The sequence below is a fragment of the Polypterus senegalus genome, chromosome 16, assembly GCF_016835505.1.
Source record: "Polypterus senegalus isolate Bchr_013 chromosome 16, ASM1683550v1, whole genome shotgun sequence".
NCBI lineage: Eukaryota > Metazoa > Chordata > Cladistia > Polypteriformes > Polypteridae > Polypterus > Polypterus senegalus.
The window spans coordinates 55,467,959-55,486,142 of NC_053169.1; the positions used below are offsets into that span (position 1 = coordinate 55,467,959).

At 42.3% G+C, this 18,184-nt stretch overlaps 1 protein-coding gene across 3 annotated transcripts in view; it reads right to left on the reverse strand.

Moving 5' to 3' along the window:
- pcnx2 (pecanex 2) overlaps window positions 1-18,184 on the reverse strand; it is a 274,360-nt gene that overhangs the window by 124,496 nt on the left and 131,680 nt on the right. For all 3 annotated transcript variants that reach the window (XM_039738452.1, XM_039738451.1, XM_039738453.1), the window contains 3 exons: window positions 9,356-9,464; window positions 6,590-6,682; window positions 2,657-2,807 (listed from right to left, as the gene is read on the reverse strand). In XM_039738452.1, the coding sequence (XP_039594386.1) occupies window positions 2,657-2,807; window positions 6,590-6,682; window positions 9,356-9,464 (353 nt within the window). The remainder of the gene's footprint in view (window positions 1-2,656; window positions 2,808-6,589; window positions 6,683-9,355; window positions 9,465-18,184) is intronic.

The following is an 18,184-nucleotide window of genomic DNA, read 5'->3' on the forward strand; positions in this document are numbered from 1 at the left end:
TGGACTGGTCTCATAACCTAGGTTGGACTATATAAGAAAGGGCAGAGCAGAGCAGGCTCTTTTTTCATAGCAGTCTGTGTTCTTTTAATTTGGGAATTTACATCCTTCACATGTTCTACAATTCCGATCTTCTATGCGGTGGTTGGCTGACCTATTACCTCACTTTAAATCGAACCTAAAGATATGTTTGTGGCTGTTTCGATTCACCAGCAGGATGAGACTATATAGGGCTATTTTGTTTAGCACTCCCGTCACATGTGTCCTGTTTTAAGCATTAATGTCCACGTTTACTCTAAAAAGTGAGAACCCAGAGCTAAACAAACCCATTCCTGCTGTCGAGCAACACGTCTCCTCTCAGTTAAAGGTTTAGTTTTAAATGTGAAGTCGATTTGAGAAGCAGAGCCTTCCTAGAAGAGTTTAAGGGATAAGTGCTGTGAGACTTGAAACGTGAGTGTCCGTTGCTCTTTCACAGAGTCTAGAAAGGCGCACAAAACACCAGGGATGACGCGTTTGGTTTTATTTTGAAGCCAGTCATGCCTTCTTTAAGAGAGGCCTAACAAATCAACAAGCTAATTTAAAGGACAGGCTGGGTTATGGGACACACTCTTGACCCCCTAGAATTACTAATGGAGTAGAGGATGAAGACAAAGCTGAGTGAACAACGCTTCACATCCTCTCTCTGACACACCAGCACTGAGGACTTTCAGCCCACTAAATAAATGGGCTTGATGAACTGAATGTTCTTCTCTCATTTGTCAAATTTCCTATGCGTCTTATGTTCTCTGCAGGCAATTCCTTTGACCTCATGGCTCCTGCTTTTTTTCTCACAGACATTGGACCTTCAATAGACAGCTGCATGCCTTTCCTAATCAATGCAATCGATTGAATGGACCACAGTTGGACTCCAAACAAGATGTAGAAACATTTCAACCATGATTAATGGAAGGAGATGCACCCGAGCCAAACTTCTAGTGTCATAGCAAAGGGTCTGAACACTCATGTCAAAGTGATATTTCAGTTTTTGATTTTTAATACATTTGCAATTAATTATAAAATCTTTTTATTTTGTTACTAGTTTTGTGTGGTCCAGGATAAAAAAACCACCCAAAGACTCCCTAGCAGTTTTACCATATTCGTGAACTTGGAGAGACGTCAACTAACGCTTAAGAATTACAGGCTTTGGTAAGAAGACACTGGTGATGCCATATCTTAGCCGGATCACTGCCATAGGAACGCTATTAATCTGTTACCTCCAGATAAATGATGTTTTAAGTGAAACCTCCGTTGCTGAGGCTTTTCACTTGCACGTTGCTGAGCCGAGGTGTTTGCTTCCTGTCAACGTTGCGTCATCTCTGTCATTAGCACAACGAGGTGCACACAAATGTAAAAGTGCATGCATGCGCCATCTAGTGGCTGTGGTTGAGCGTGAGCGGAGTGGACTGTTGCTCCATACACACACACACACAGAGGCCTGTAATTTATCTATGTCTAATTCTAGATTGTGGAGTGTTAATTGATGTGAGAATAAAATGAATTTCATTCATTTTAGCATAAATCTGCAATATAGCAAAATGTAAAAAAAGTGACAGGGCCTGAATACTTATTACTTTATTAAATTATTATTAATTACTAATCACTTATTATCTTTACTTATGATTATTACTTATTACTTTATAGCACTGTATTTATTGACTATTATTGCACAAATTAACAATATACGTCTTTTATTTTTGGAGAATCTTTTGCAAATGTTGTAACTCTGTTGCCTTTGAGCTTAAGTCAGAACTCTTATTCTTATTATTCTCACATCCATTTCAGTGAAAGCCCATAAAGTAAAGCGTGCGTATCTAGTATGACAGACATTATAGAACAATGGATCGCCTGAGTGATGCACACAGAATTGCATTTCACGTGGAATGGCTGCTTGAAAAATGAACCTCGCTTCACCTGGGAGAACTGCCTTGTGACAAGCGGCAGGCTGGTCGCTCGCACGTTGGCGCATGTGACACTGACGAGAGCAAACAGACAAAGAGCAGCGAGGGCCGTACCAGCTGGGGAAGGACCCCCCAGTGGACACCAGGGAACAGGACTGCGACGAGTAATCTTCCAAATGGCTCAGACTTTGTTACAGAGTGACATGAATTTGATTTTTCTTGCGAGCAGACAATAACAACACAAAATATGTCAGCAGTGACAGTTGTAAAGGATGACACGTGAATGAACAGAAATCGGCCTTATCTTTAGGATCCCACATGAATAGGGACACAGGGGGCTGGGGGAGCATTATTACAGTTGAACTCGTTTTCTCCTTTAGGGATTTTTTCATTTTTTAAAGAGAAGAGCCTTTTATTAAACAGTTGTTAAACTTTACTTAAAATACAGTAGAATATTAAGGCCTAGATGAATGAAGCCAGAAATGGATGCATGTATGAATGAACTGCGTGAAATAAAATGAAAAATGATACTTTTTGTTATATTTTCCTAATATTTCTTTTCAAATATGTACAGATCCATTTTTTTTCATGTCAACCATTATCAGAATCCGCCGTCCTTTTCTGTAATTTCTTGGTCAACACGTCAACCCTCCAGTTAATGAAGCCAAAGCATCGTTTCACACTCACATCATGTTTAATCGCGCAGAGGATTCACTACTAACCTTTTGGCTCATATTGCTTGTACTCTTTACTTTTCAGTATGGGGTGAGATATCCAGAACCAGGGGTGATGCTTCCGAAGCTGAGGAATCAGGTAGTGCGTAACAAAGCCAACGGTCCCTGCTAGGGCGTACAGGACAATGCTGACAAATGGCTGCAAGACAAAGAAGGGCCTTTTGGTCACAAAAAGAAAACAACTAACGTGCTTGTCTTCTAATTTATCTTACAGTATCTTGCATACCTGTTATATAGCGCTCTTCATCCATCTATCTATTTACACATTTATTTCATCTACCAGCAGCCCTACCACCTGCAATTCTGAACAGGTTACCCACCTGAAGCTGCACCTGTTGGATGGGAGACCTACCAGGAAAAGCTTGGGTTGCTGCAGGAAGAGGTGTTGGTGAGGCCAGGAGGGGGCGCTTACCCTGTGGATCCCAATGCCCCAGTGCTGTAAAAATAGTACTGTCCTTTGAAATGAGATGTAAAATTGAGGTCCTAGCTCTCTGTGGCCTATAAATATGCCTGGGCATCCTTTGTAAAGAGTAGGGGGTATTCTGATGTCCTGGCCAAATTGTCCTCCATGGTCTAGTCCTTCTAGTCATCTCCAGTCTCTGACTGGCTATCTTTCACCACTTCACCACCTAACAGCTCATGTGTGGTGAACGTACTGGCACAAAATGGCTGTCACCGCATCGCCCAGATGAATGCTACACATTAGTGGTGGTTGAGGTGGCTCCCCATTCACAACGTAAAGCGCTTGGATTAGTGAGAAAAACACTATATAAATGTAAAGAAATATTTATTATTAACTCTTTTAGGGCAGATGTCGACTTTTGTCAAAATTCAGGAGTAGAGGATGGTAATCAGCTGTAAACTATGACAAAACTCGCCCTTACGTTTTAGTTCAACTCTCTTTGCTAGAAGGAAAGTTACTTAGCTTTATTGATTTTACCTCAATTCCCTGCACGTGCTTGAGTAGCAAAGAGCAAAAACCTCTGAAATGGCATCGACAACTGGCGAGAGACCAAAGCGAATGTGCAAAGCAAAATACTCCATGGATGTTTTACGTAATTTTGTTGAATAGGACTCTTACTTGTCGGACTCCGAGTTTGATGCAATTGATCAGGAGATGGATATCAAAAATGAAAGTGGGGTACCGGCATCATGTGCTCGGTCCCCAACTGATCATAGTGCTGAACACTTTCGTGTAGCTGATGCGCCTACAGCAGCATTCGCCTGGGATGATCACCACTTATGATGGCAAGAGATACAAACCATATTGCGTCACACTGAGACCACTACCGCCGTCCTCCTGCTGTGATACTGAACATGCGCCAGCAACAACCACAGCACATAGTAACAGATGTTTTATGTTGATTTATGTGTGAAACCATTGCATTGTGTGCTTTACAGAAAACTTGAGTTTTTTGGAAAAATAATTCAGCCCTCGAAGAGTTAAACACTAGTGAGGAGTGAGATACTTTTCAAAGATTTTTGTTTTACATCTCCATTTTTACAGCCTAGTGTCTCCACCACTCCTCCCCACACAGACCACAAGTTAAGCACCCCCTGCTGGCCTCACCAACACCTCCTCCAGTAGCAACCCAAGCTTTTCCTACATGGTCTCCCATCCAAGTACTGGCTGGGCCCGAACATGCTTAGCTCCAGGTGGATGACCTCTTCTGAAGTGCTACAAACACTTATGACATACTGTAGATGTTTGTCTATAGTGGGCATATGCACATTGGCAAACACAAGAAGAGGAAGCGTCCTCCTTGAAGCCATTGATATACCACCAGCCATGGGATTAATCACAAAACTTGAGTGACCAGTAAATTATTTGCCTTTAGCACATGTGTGCAGCATTTCAGCTGTACAAAAAGTAATTTACGGTAGATGCATACGGGTAAGCAACACAACAAAGGCCGTGAAAACAACTCCTCTGGAATTTGGTATTCTTCAATAAAGGGTGACTATTTAGGGAACGAGATATTGTAATGAGCAGGATCCAATCAAGGCAGGCACACGTACCAAGCATGAACCAATCAGAGCACAACTGTGATTTCAACCACCCACACTGCAATGCTGAACAGGCCTTTCTAGAAGTACAGTATACGGCTCTGGAGTACATTTTCAAATGTCAGAGGGTATAAACGCTGAAGTAGGGGTGATGATAGGTGAAAACAGAGACCAAGATCTGCATTTTAAAACAAACATTGTAGTAGTGTGGACATAGCCATTTCTTCAATCACACCACTCCATAAAAGGGGTTGGGATCGGGGATGCTGCATTGTGATGGAGTAGATAGCGCTGCTGGCTTCCAGTTTTGGGTGCCAGGTTTGATTCCTGTCCTGGCCAGTCTCTGTGTGCTGTTCTTCATGGTCTGTTCTGGTCTCTCTGGATCTCTCAACTTCCTCCAGTTCCTTTCCCTTATCATAAAAATTTGGACGTGAGCGTCAGTAGGCTTTGTGCCTTAAGAACCAAGTTACCCAAACTGTTCTATAACATGTCAGTAATTATTTATGGCTCTGATGCTGATCTTTCTGCTTATAAAACAGGTCATTATGATAGCAATTGATGAGAAGAATTCATAATTAATTTCAGAATTACGGTATTTGAGGGTTCCTCTAGAGGGCCTCTTTCTCTCTCACGATTTGGCTCAAAAACTAATCAGCACATCGTCGTCTCATGACAGGCTTAAATTTCGAGTTTGGTATTCTTCCGTCCAGCTGTTTTAGCTCTAGACCACGGGTGCAATGGCGGCAGGTTTTCATTCTAATCATCCATCCACCCATTTTCCAACCCGCTGAATCCAAACACAGGGTCACTTGGGTCTGCTGGAGCCAATCCCATCCAACACAGGGCACAAGGCAGGAACCAATCCCAGGCAGGGTGCCAACCCACCGCATCATTCTAATCATCTTTCTCATTAATGACTAGTTTTTGCTGCTAATTATCTTCTTTTGCCTTAGTTTTAATTAACTTGATTCAGGCCCCTTAGTTGTTTCTTTTTTCCTTAATTAGCAGCCAAACAATAAAGAGACACAAAACGAGCCGCCACACGACCAGCTCACCTCTGCCCATCACACAATATCTGAAAATAAGGAAAGGTGATGGCCTCTTTAAGGCTGATCTCTCAGATCACTAAAAATTTTTGACGCTGTTCTTAGAAAAATGACAAAAATCAACACTTTCGGAAATGTCTGCTGTGGCAGAATGAGAGCAGCAACAAGCCATGGAATTAAATAACGAGTGTAATTAACAGCAAGAATCAGCTTCTGATTAAGAGATCGGTTTGAGAAAAATTAGTTGGAGTTTGAAATCTCAGCTTAGCTGGTCATCTATTGGCTCATTTCACGTCTCATTTCTTTTTGGCTGCCATTTAATGAAGAAATGAATCAATTCAGAGGACTGAATCCTTAAAAACAGGGCTATTAAAGTGAAGGGAAAAGGAGTTAATTAGCAGTGAAAACTGCTTGCTGATTAGTGAAGGGTTAGAATGAAAACCTGCAGCCACTGTGGCCCACCAGGCCTGGAGTTTGACACCCCTGCTCTAGACTGTCCTCAAGAAATTGAGACACAGAGACACACAAACACCCATCATCAAGATATCAAGGTTTTTGGTATCGGGGACCGTAAAACATTGAGATTTTTGGTGAATCTAAAGCTTTTACTCCTCCCCCATAAACAATAGGTTAGGGTGCGGGAGGGCACAAAGCAAAAATCTGCAACTGAGATGGACCCCTTGTAATTTAGGATGTGTGTTAGTTTGCCCTCCACTGGACACTGTCTATTCCTTGCACTCAGTCATGCTGAACTTTTTTTGTACATAATAAGATTTGTCTAGTAGCTGAATCTTCCTACCACATTCTTATAATGCTAAATGACCCAAATAAATATCTCAAAGATTAATAATCGATAACTGAAACTTACCTTCAGAGATAAGAACACAGTACTTGCACTTATCGCAAAGGTCAGCACTGCAGCTGCCGCACAGACGACCAGATCAGAACTGAGGATGTCCTTCTGTGGAATGAGAAAAAGCATAAAAAATAATAAAAAGAGAGAAAGATACAAAAACACATGAAGCACTGGAGGTAGAGGAGAGTTAGCTGCAGTTGAGAGACAAGTGACATCTTGGAGTGCTGCTCCCTGTGACGGCAGATCTACAGAGCGGGTCTCGTATTAATCAGGCACCTCAAAATTACTGCTAGGAATTGCAATAAAAGTCTCTCGGGGATAAGAATTTGTCCTTCCTCAGAGTAGAACATAAGAAATACGAAGTGTGAACAAAAAATATGGTGAATGTTTTAAAAAAGAAATGCTTATTGCAGTACTAGTCGCCCACAAAATACTCTCCTCCACTTCGACTGCACTTATCCCAACGCTCTTGGCACTTTGCGAAGCAGTTCTGGAAGTTTTCTTTCGAGAGTGTCTTTAGTTGGGCTGTCATGGCTGCCTGGATGTCCTCAATGGATTGAAATTGTTTGCCTTTCAGGGTCATTTTCAATTTAGGGAACAACCAGAAGTCGCACGGTGCCAGATCTGGCGAATAAGGTGGATGAGGACACTGCGTAATGTTTTTATTCGACAGAAATTGTCGTACTAGAAGGGACGTGTGACAAGGAGCATTGTCATGAGAAAGAATGAAACCGTCTCAACATTTCCCTCGATTATTGATGTTGATAGACGTCCTGATCTTTTCTCGTCTTCAACCGAGTCAGATCCATTACGAAATCAATCAAACCACTTGTAAACTTGTGCAGTGTCACCATAAACCCATGTTAACATCTGATGGGTTTCCTGAGCTTTTTGCAATTTGAAACAAGATGTCATGTTAATGAGTTGCTCGATATCCATTAATAACGACTACCTTGAACTCAACAGTGGCTCACAAACGACTGAGAGTTTCAAACAAGTTAAAACTTGTCACAAACTCGGCATGTCAGAACCTGCTTTGCGTTGCTCTTGGATGGTGGTCTGCATCAACATTCACAGTACTTTTTGATCACACTTCGTATTTATGAAGTGTCTTAGTCCCGGTCTCAGCTAACAGTCGGGATTCAAGTCTGAGAATGAGTGATGTCACAATTTTATGCCACCACTTGTTGCACATTGACTGACCCTTCTGGTGACATTTTCTGATATTAATTCTGAGGATTCACCTCAAACATATTAATAATAATGATAATATTAATCAAAAAAGAAGATGAAGGAAAATATAATAAGGCAGGATATTGCACTAAGACGCAACGTCATGAACAATACTGTAAAGAACACTGAGATAGAAAGCCTGATAACGCACACATTTATTTAACAATGAATGTTCCAGAAATTGTTCCTGCCTTGCACCCTATGCTTGCTGGTATAGGCTCCAGCTTCCTCTTGACCCTGCTCAGGATAAAGCGGGTTTAGATAATACTGTATCTGGATGGTTGGATGAATGGATGGTGTGATAAGAGGTCCACGGTGAAGCGTGGTATTAAAGAAATAATTTTGTCCCAGAACTTGTGGACTTCAATTGGGTGTGGGTGCATGCCAAGATGGAGCTCACTCTGGGGTTGATTGGGGTGCTTGCCATATCGCGCATTCACATACAAATGTGAGCGGATCAGTCAGGAGTCTCACTCACACCTCGGAGGAGGCAGCAGAATACCATACTTGCACCCAAATGAGCAGGATATAAGGGGACTTCCACATCGGAGAAGGGAGAAACAAGAATGGAAAAGGGGGATCGAAAAGATGAGACCAGAGAGGTTAAGGAAGAAGAATGAAGAAGGAAGGAAGCAAGTGGAAGGGCCAAGTGTGGGGCTGGAGAGTGGGAGCTCTTTAGTACAACGTAGAGGAGTAGGAGCGGCCCTGTTGTGCAACGTCTCCCTTCTGACGTCAACGGACTGGCTAAGGGAGACGTGTGTGGGGAGTCCGACGGACTGGCAATAGGACCTCGAACCCAGAATTTAATGGATGACTGCCCCTGTCCGTGAGCGTCTCCTTATGCTGCAAGGTCCGATTGGATAAGCTGCAAAGACATCAGATTTTAGAAAAGGCCACAGGGGCTTGTGTCTGTTTTTAAGGAAGACCCACCTGTGATTTTAACCTCGTTCTCATGGAATATATTTATTTGGAATTTTAACCTCCACTTTTTGGATATTATGGATTATTTATTTATTGACTAGGTTTGAAGCACTGTAATAATGGACACTGTTTGTTTTTGTCTGGATTTTATTAAAAGCACTGAGTCCTTATTTGCCTGGCTCATCTTGGTTCATGACTATCGACAGATCCGGGTTCAAGAAGCTCCTGGAAGCAAGCAGGGAGTGTGGAGCCAACCTGGGCCATCAGAAATGGTGGCAGCGGTGGGATGAGCCAGTGGCGCTAAGGAACGAAGAGCCAAAGAGAGAACAGCAAGTGGGATTGGTGCCTGACTGTCCTGATGAACCCAAACGCTCAAGTCTGAACAGGACTTTTATGAATTACAAGCTTTTTATTTATTTAACACAACCTCAGCAGCATACAAACTTAAACATGACACCCTTCTACTCCCTTTTATGCACCATTCCTGTTTATATATCCACCTTACAACTCAACCTACTTAAAATAATCAAAAGCCCATTTTACCACATGGATTGTGCCGTTCAGTCTTAAATGACAATGTTTACACCTAACAAAATTTATCTCTAATGCTCCGTCAAACCTTACCACAGAATTTCTGAGATGTTTGGCGAGAGGATCACCATCATCAAGTGCAAGGTCGTCATCTGCAGAGCAGCCTTTAAAATTTGGGAATAGTTTGGATTGAAGCAGTGATCTGCAAAATAATTAAAAACAAAACCAACCTCAAAAATCAGTCTTTAAAGTAGTAACAGAACATTTAAATTGGGAGGAATAGTTTGCATAAAATTAATGATATACTTATGCAGATAAATGAATGTATTGTGAAATATGTCATTAGATGATTGTGTTGCTTATTTCTTTATTTATTGATTAAATTTTTTATTTCATTTATTTTTTTCAGTGACACCTCATGCAACACGAAACACGAAAATGTAATTTTTCACCCATCAACCTGGAAGGGTGAGCTCTGTTTTTTGATTGCTGAATCCATGGTAGACTATCAAAGTGCCCCAATCACAGCGGTCATTTCAGATACAGACTATGGAGAGCAAGAAGAAACCTAAGCTTCTTAAATTAAATTCTGAGCCACTTTGTGACAATGCGGGTTCCACTCCATGCTCCCATCTGGCTTCTGGGGAGTTCTCGAACCCGACACCGTTGCTAATGTAACCAGATGAGCTGATCAATGAAGACATCATGAAGCAAAGGGGATGGTGCAAAAAGTGCAAGAGTGCTTTTATTTAAAAACAGTCAAAACAGTGTGTCCAAATAAATAGTGAAGTGCTTCAAATGTTATTGAATAACTAAATAATCAATTAAAAAGTTAAAAATCCCAAGGCTAAAATGAGATTAAAATCCTGCTAACGACATTGGGGTCACACCAGCCAAGCTCTGCTCCTTCTCAGTCTCTCTGGCTCACTCAAGGTATATTCAGCGGGAGAGACTTCAGCCACCGTGGTCCTCATTCTACCGACCCCCGTCATGGATGCCTCCACTGGCATCTGCCTGACTGCTCGGGGTCAGTTGTCCTCCCGTCTTTCTTCTCGCACCCTAAGTCGTTCCACAGATCCCTAAAGTGGACTCTTCGCTGATCGTGCCCACTCTATTAAAAGCCTCAGTGGGAACGATCCTGTCCCATGAGTGTCAATCACTCACTCCGTCTGAGACCCCTGACTTTACTGACCTTTCTCTTCCTCAGCTAGCTGGCGAGCTGGCTCGTACACTCTCTTTCCCCAATACTGCCCTCTTGCTCTCTGCCTCTTCCTTTCTTTTACCGTTTCCCTTTTTTTTTGCCTCGCGCTTCTCCTATTTATTACGGGGACGTGGCTCAGGTGTGGCAATTAGCAGCTCTTGGCTTCAATCACGGATGTGGAAGATTCCTCACCTGTGCACATAAGCGAGGAAACGCCCACCTCACGTAGCATCCAGGAACCGCGCCAGCCACACTACCACGCCCCCTCTTTAAGCCGCGATTATTTATTTAAAAACTGGGCTTTCATCTGAGCTGTGGACCCGCTATACCACAAGTCTGCACTCATATCCATCATGCACATGCAGCCACAACTTTGCAAAAGAGTCGAGCTGCAGACCTCCATAGCTCCGCTCCGTTGATGACTGCACACATCTGATAACATTTAACTGTACTTGCAGTTTACATCGCTCATGTTACACCATACATCCCAATCATTGACATCTTTTAACTCATGGGTCGTTCTGAAAAACTCTTAGGGAACAGTTAAGGCTAAGGTGATCTTACCATGGAGACGTGTCATACGGTGCTGTGGGACACAGCCAGACCATTCTAAGCATTTTCATTGTGTAAATGATTCACCCTAATAAAAGGATAAGTGTGTGTCTGTCCAGTTGCTATGTCTCAATCACTTCAACAGATGGGGCATCACAAACATTTTTAGTATTTAAATACATTGCACTTGTCATTCCAATACAAAGCACGTCACAAACATTAACACTGCTTTTATACATACGTCATAAATGTATTTTGTGCCAAAGTTCCATCTTCCCTACTGTTGTCCTGTTTACATGGTGTGTGTGTGTGTCTATGTAAATATGCTCCCCTTGAAAAAATGGGAGGGAAGGATAACTCTGTGGAGCCATGGCTCCTCACGATAATTGGTTCTGTCAATTTCATCACCTGCATCTGACCATCATCTCGTTCTACTAGACCGCCATTCCGCTACAGATCTTTCATACTTTTGTCTACCTGCCACTTTCAATGTCTGGCAACAATAGCTTTGCACCACAAAACCCCGGGATTCTGGATTACGCCACGTACCGAGGATAAGCACGGTGAGACTGTTTCTTGTTGCTTGGGGAGAGGAGCAAGCTATCATTTTCATCTGTTTACTTTCCATAGGACTATTTTTCCAACTGAACCAGGTTTACAAACATTATCCATTTTCAATTAAATCTGGACTTTTATGTGTGTTTCATGCTTTCTGTGTATCTAATTGTGTTTGTGGTTAGTGAGAGCTCAAGGGAGGGTTTGCATTGTATATTAACGTTGTGCTGCTCTTTTTCTTTTTATTATTACTTTCCACCAGACACTCTTGGGGTTGAATGTTATGTCGGGGTTAGCTGGGGCATGATATATATATATTGTCTGGTGTTTGTTCATTTATTTCTTTATCAATTGTGGATGCTAGAGGTCGCTGTTACCCCATTAAACCCACCAGACAGATGTCCAGGACACACGTGTACAAACACCATTTAATATTTTTCTTCAGATCTAGTGCACAAAGCACCACACACTCCACAATTCTTCAATAATAATCAATAATCACAATACAATAAACAATCCTCCACTCTCAGCAGCTTAGTCACCCAACCTCCCAACTCCAGCTCTCCTTTAAATAGTCCATGACCTGGAAGTACTCCATCTCTTCTTCCGGGTCAATGCCACATCCTCATTTCTCCAATAGCCCAGCTTCCGTCCTCATGACTCTGAAGTACCTCTGGGTTGTAGTAATAATATAAATTTCCAGGTTCTTTGTGAGCTCCCCCTGGCAGCACCCACGGCCCCCAACAGGACTGAGGAAACGGACTCCATGCCCCAGGATGCCCTGAGGGAATCCAGGAAACCATTGCCATCCAGGGGAGCTGCCGCCTAGCGTCCCGGGGGAGGCAGTATCCAGAAAAGCCTGCCTTCCTCCATTCTTCTTGCTCTGGGAAGTCACGGCCGGATTAAACAGCCAGCCGTCTATCACACAATATATACTCACTTTATTATTTTACATACTGTTTGTTTTTTGGCTTCTTTTTGATCGTCGATTGGGGTAAGTTTCTGACAGCGAGTCAGCTATTACATAATGGAGACATACTGTACATATTGCAGTTCTCATTTCAACTGATCATGCATCACAATCATTTTTAGTGATGCGTTGTATTACTACAAATGTTTTTGATACATCATCTGATGGAATGACAAATCATTGCGTTTTATTACTTGCATGTATTACTAAAGACATTTCAAGAACAAAGACATTTCTGACATCCAGCATAACATGACAAAGGGACAGAAATAGAATTCCAGGTGTGTTTCCAGCAATGAGAGCTGCCAAGCTTACTTTGAAAGGTAACAGTAATAATTCTTTATATTTATATAGCGCTTTTGTCACTATACAAAGTGTTTTCATAGTGAGTGGGGAGCCACTTCTATCACCACTAATGTGTAGCACCCGCCTGGATGATGTGATGGCAGCCATTTTTCCACCAGTATGCTCAGCACATATTAACTCTAGGGTGGTGAAGTGGTGAGACTGAGGGACACAATTAGAGAGAGGGGATGATTAGGGGGCCAGAATGACCAGGCCGTGGTGGGCAACTTAGCCAGGATATCTGGACACCCCCTTCTCTTTAGGATGGTTACCCAGGGATCTTTTATGACCACAGAGTGTCAGGAACTCAGTTTTACATGTCACCTGAAGGACAGCACCATATTTATAACAGTGTCCCATCACTGCACTGGGGAAATGGGATCCACGTTCTGACCACTGGGTAAGCACCCCCTGCTGGCCTCATCTCACCTCTTAGTTGCTAGTGCACAGATATGCACACATTTTTTCTACAGGTTCATTCCAGGAATTAAATTGTCATACCTCGTATTCTTTCATAATCTTAAACCTGCTTTCTTTGGAATATCCTGAAGTAACCCCGAGTTAGACGAGTTTCTTATGAGGAACTACTTCAGGAGCCACAGAGATAAATTGGAAATCCTACAACTCCTCTCAAAAACAAAGTGTTTTCACTTGCATAGAGTGCAGTATTGGGATTTTTTAAATAAGGAAGGCTGAAGTTTTGAGGTGAGGTCGTTATACTAACTGGTAATGGTGTGTGCCATGCCGATTAGCTTGATTTCACCGTCTTCTGTTCTTGTGACAATAATGACCCTCGAAACCTTGTCACGCTGTGCACATAGACAACAGCTGAAAGGCTCTAGTGACTGTAATTCTACTGCCACACCAGGGGTTGGCGCTCTCTTTTAATGCCTTTCTCTCTTCCTCCCTCTGCAGACCAAATGATTGACAGCTAGGATATCACTGATGTCACTTCCTGTGTCTGTCCACCTAGACCAGCCTCTTCTTGCTAGGTGGACTGAAAACAGGAAGCCCCACCCATCTTTGCTGGTTCCATTCTGAGCTCTTGTTTGAAAAGACCTTTTCACTGTTATTTGATTTTGCATTGTGATGCAAGTATACGGGCGCCAGGTTGGACCCCAAATCTTTCTTGATGTCTTGTCATTCTCTTACAACCTATATGGAGGGTAATTAGTAGTGGGTGGCATGGAGCAGGCGTTCTAATGGTCAGAGAGCTTCAAACACTGGACCAAATTAGTTAACAGAGGAGGAAGATTTAGCCAAGAAGAAAGAAGTGAAAGTGACACAGAGAGATCCGCTAGAAGTTACTGAATTATATTAAAGCAGCAAGGGAAGAAAGCAACCATCATGCCAGAAGATGACACAAATCGAAACTCCGAAAGAGCTCTCCTTTCAAATTCTGTCAGTACAGCTTTAAAGAGAAGTAATAAAAGGAAAGAAAATCAATTCCGTGGCACACATTTCCAGCTCTTTCACAGCTTTGATTTTCCACTTGTGCTGCACATTGTCATTTTATGAATTGACCGGCACTCTGAGATGAGTGTTATGAAAGGTGTTTAAAAAGAAAAAAATGACTGACTGACCAACAAACCCAAACGTGTTTCAATGGAGGGGGAAGAAAATAAATGTTAGCTGCGAGCTATCGTTTATTTTTTGAACAAGCTTTAGATTTCAAGCTTGTTGTAGTAGACAATTGTGTCTAAATTACAGTGGACTCAGAAAGTATCCAGATCCTTTGACTTTCTGCACACTTTACTCGGTTGTAGAATTAATTTTAAATGGATACAATTGCCATTGTTGCCCATTAATCTACGCTCAATAGCTCATAATGACAAAATCAGAATATATTATCAGAAAGTTTGCAAATGTATTAAAAATCAAAAATTGAAATCTCTCAGTCGTATAAGTAGTCAGACCCTTAATTCAGTACTTTGGTAAAGCCCATTTGGCAGCAGTTCCAGCTTTGAGTCTCCTTGGGTACGTCTCTAAAAGCTTTGCACACCCGGTCTTCCCTGACAGATCCTCTCAAGCTCCATTAGATTGGATGGGAAGCGTCTGTTAACTGCCATTGTCAGGTCTCTCCACGCTCATGTTCTATGGGGTTCAAGTCAGGGATGCTCAAGGACCCTCAGAGGCTTGTCCCAGAGCTACTCCAGTAGGGTCTTGGCAGCATGCTTTGCATTATTGTCGTACTGTCACCTTGTGCAGGTTTTCTTGAAGAATGTCTCCCTACTTGGCTGCATTCATCCTTCTATTAATTATGACCAGTCTTTCTTGTTCCTGCCTCTGAGAAGCACCCCCAGATCATGTTGGTGCCTCCACCATGCTCCTTGGTAGGGATGGTATTATGCAGGCCATGAGTAGTGCCTGGTCTTTGCCACACTTGTTCTAAAGCCACTCCAGTGTTGTATGCTTCGGGTCATTGTTGTGCGGAAAGGTGAATCATCTCCCAAGCCAGCATTCATGTGCCCTCTGAAGGAGGTTTTCTTCAAGGACCCTTCTGTATTTGGTTGCTTTCATTAATCACTCAGTTTTGACCAGTCTCCCTGTTCCTGCTGCTGTCAAGCATGTTGTTACCACTTCCATGTTTCATGGTAGGGATGGCATCATGCAGATGATGAGTAGTGCCTGCTCTTCACCGGACATAGTGCTGTATGCTTCAGGTCAATGTCATGATCAATGGTGACAGTTACCCGAGTCTCATGTAGTATGGAGCAGGGGCCTCATGCATAACGCCGTGTGTAGAATTCACACTAAAACATGGCGTATGGACAAAAGCAGAAATGTTAGTATGCACAAAAAAATCCAGATGTATAAATCTGTGCATTCGCCAACTTCCACGTTCTTCCGCTCCATAAATCCAGGTCAGCGTGAAAAGTAACGCAGGTGCATGCGCCTGCTGCCCCACCCAAACTTCTTCCAGAATTACGCCTCTTTAAATATGCAAATCATTATAAATAGCCCTTAAGCTTAGCGTTCTGTGAAAAGGCAATGGCAAATGCACGGGGGGAAATAGAAGAATTTCAGCGAATACCAAGTGGAGGCAAAGCAAACTTACTATTTCTTGGTTTAAACAGTGGTATAAGCAACAAAAGGAAGTTGATCGAGTGACATAGAGTGTTGGAGAAACCCGAAAGGTCAAGTTCACAAAGTTGCACAGTGCCCGAAAATAAAAAAGAAATTGTCAGATATCAATAGCGCCGTGAAAAGGTGAGTCGTTGCCTACCGTCTGAGTGTCATATGAAAGCTTATTAGAGTACAGTGAAAATAAAAAATAGGGACACAGTGGGAAAAAAAGCACGAAATGTCAACTTTAATCTCTAAATTTCCACTTTAATCACATAGTTTATTTTGTCATTAAAGTAGAACATCATAAACTTGATCTGTAAATCGTTTAATTTACTAGTTTCTCAAATCACATCGTAATTAAAGTAGCACGTTAAATGCTTTGTTTTGTATTTGATCTTCTATGTGCTCTATGTGTGTGAATCACTACGTGCCTCTTAAACGGTCTTTCTCTTCCTTCGACAGGACATAGAATCCATTACATTCGTGATATTACAGCTCTCTGAATAATTTAAATACTGAGATGTACACTTGATATCATTTTCATGATGATAAAAACTGAATCATGTTATTAAACATGGGAACAGTGGTATTGACGAGCGGGCGCCCTGTCCAGAGATTGTTCCTACCTCACACAAGATGCTTGCTGTGCCGTGCGCGACCTTCAATGAAATAATTTATTGCAGCAGTACTGTCTCTTTCAGTCGTATTAACTCCCAATTCCTGTCCTTCCTTTTCTTTCTCCAAGTACCCAATTGCCACACAATCGGCTCTGTAATAGACGTTAAGCCATCTGTAAGCTTAGAATGCTGATTCTTCAAAACGTTTAAGGATAATTGAAATTTCTTCGTAGCACGTGTTTAATTATTCTATCTATCTATCCTTCCAGTGTCATGCCAGCCCCAGCAAGCATACAGCGTGAGGCAGGAACAGTCCCTGAATGGGCGCCAGCTCCTTGCTAGCGCTGTGACACTGTGTCCTCACATGTTTAATTATTAACAGTATAGATTATTTAAATGAAGTTAAAGTTTTATCTGTATAATATAATAAACATATTTTGCTACATTTCATCTTAAAAATGATATCCTCATCATATGTAAATATGCTCTTTATGAAGTGGCTCAGGTTGTGCAATATTATAACTGTATTGCAAGTTTACAGTGAGGTGATTGTACTAATAAGTACAAACAGTTCTACAAGGAGCACATGATGGACTGATTGAGTGCAATTAGAGCTCTTGGGATGAAACTGTTTGTGAACCGCGAGGTGAGTACAGGAAAGGCCCTGAAGCGTTTAACGTGTGAGAACAGTTAAATAGACAGTGCGTTTGCTTAATGATGTATACTGATAATTCTCTTTCCAATCAGCTGCTGTATAGCTGTGATTCCACACTCAGATACAGTGAGATAAATACTCTGAGAGAAACAATGCTAAGGCAGCTATGGTATTTGGAATAGTTTGGCTATTCCGTGGACCATTATATTATTACAGGTTAATTACAATCAGATGCCTTAAACTAATAAAAAATATGCGGTTCATTTCAGTGTATTTGATAAAGCCACGTCAGGGATGTGGATCTAAAAAAGAAAGATAAACCAAACTGGAACAAAAGCACTGCTTTGACGCTGGGTGCCGCCAGTTTGCAAAACCGAGCGGAGAACTTGCGTACACCAGGGTTTGAGCTACCGTGGAAATGTGTGTGGCTTCATGCCAAGTTTAGGGTTTATACATTGCGATTTGAGCGTGAAAACGGGAGTACGCAACATTTTTGTACATACGCAACGTTTATACAGGGCGGCACAGTGGTGCAGTGGTAGCACTGTTATCTTGCAGTAAGGAGACCCAGGTTCACTTCCCGGGTCCTTCCTGCATGGAGTTTGCATGTTCTCCCTGTGTCTGCATGGGTTTCCTCCGGGTGCTCCGGTTTCTTCCCACAGTCCAAAGACATGCAGATTAGGTGCATTGTGATCCTAAATTGTCCCTAGTGTGTGCTTGGTGTGTGTGTGTGTGTGTGTGTGTGTCCTGCGGTGGGCTGGCGCTCTGCCTTGTGCCCTGTGCTGGCTGGGATTGGCTCCAGCAGACCCCCGTGACCCTGTGTTCGGATTCAGCGGGTTGGAAAATGGATGGATGGATGTTTATAGCTGGAGACTTAGTTGTGTTGTACACATGTGTTACAGCAGAAAAAGTTGCAAAGTTCAGTAAAGTTTTTACCATAAAATGTACTTTTGAATGT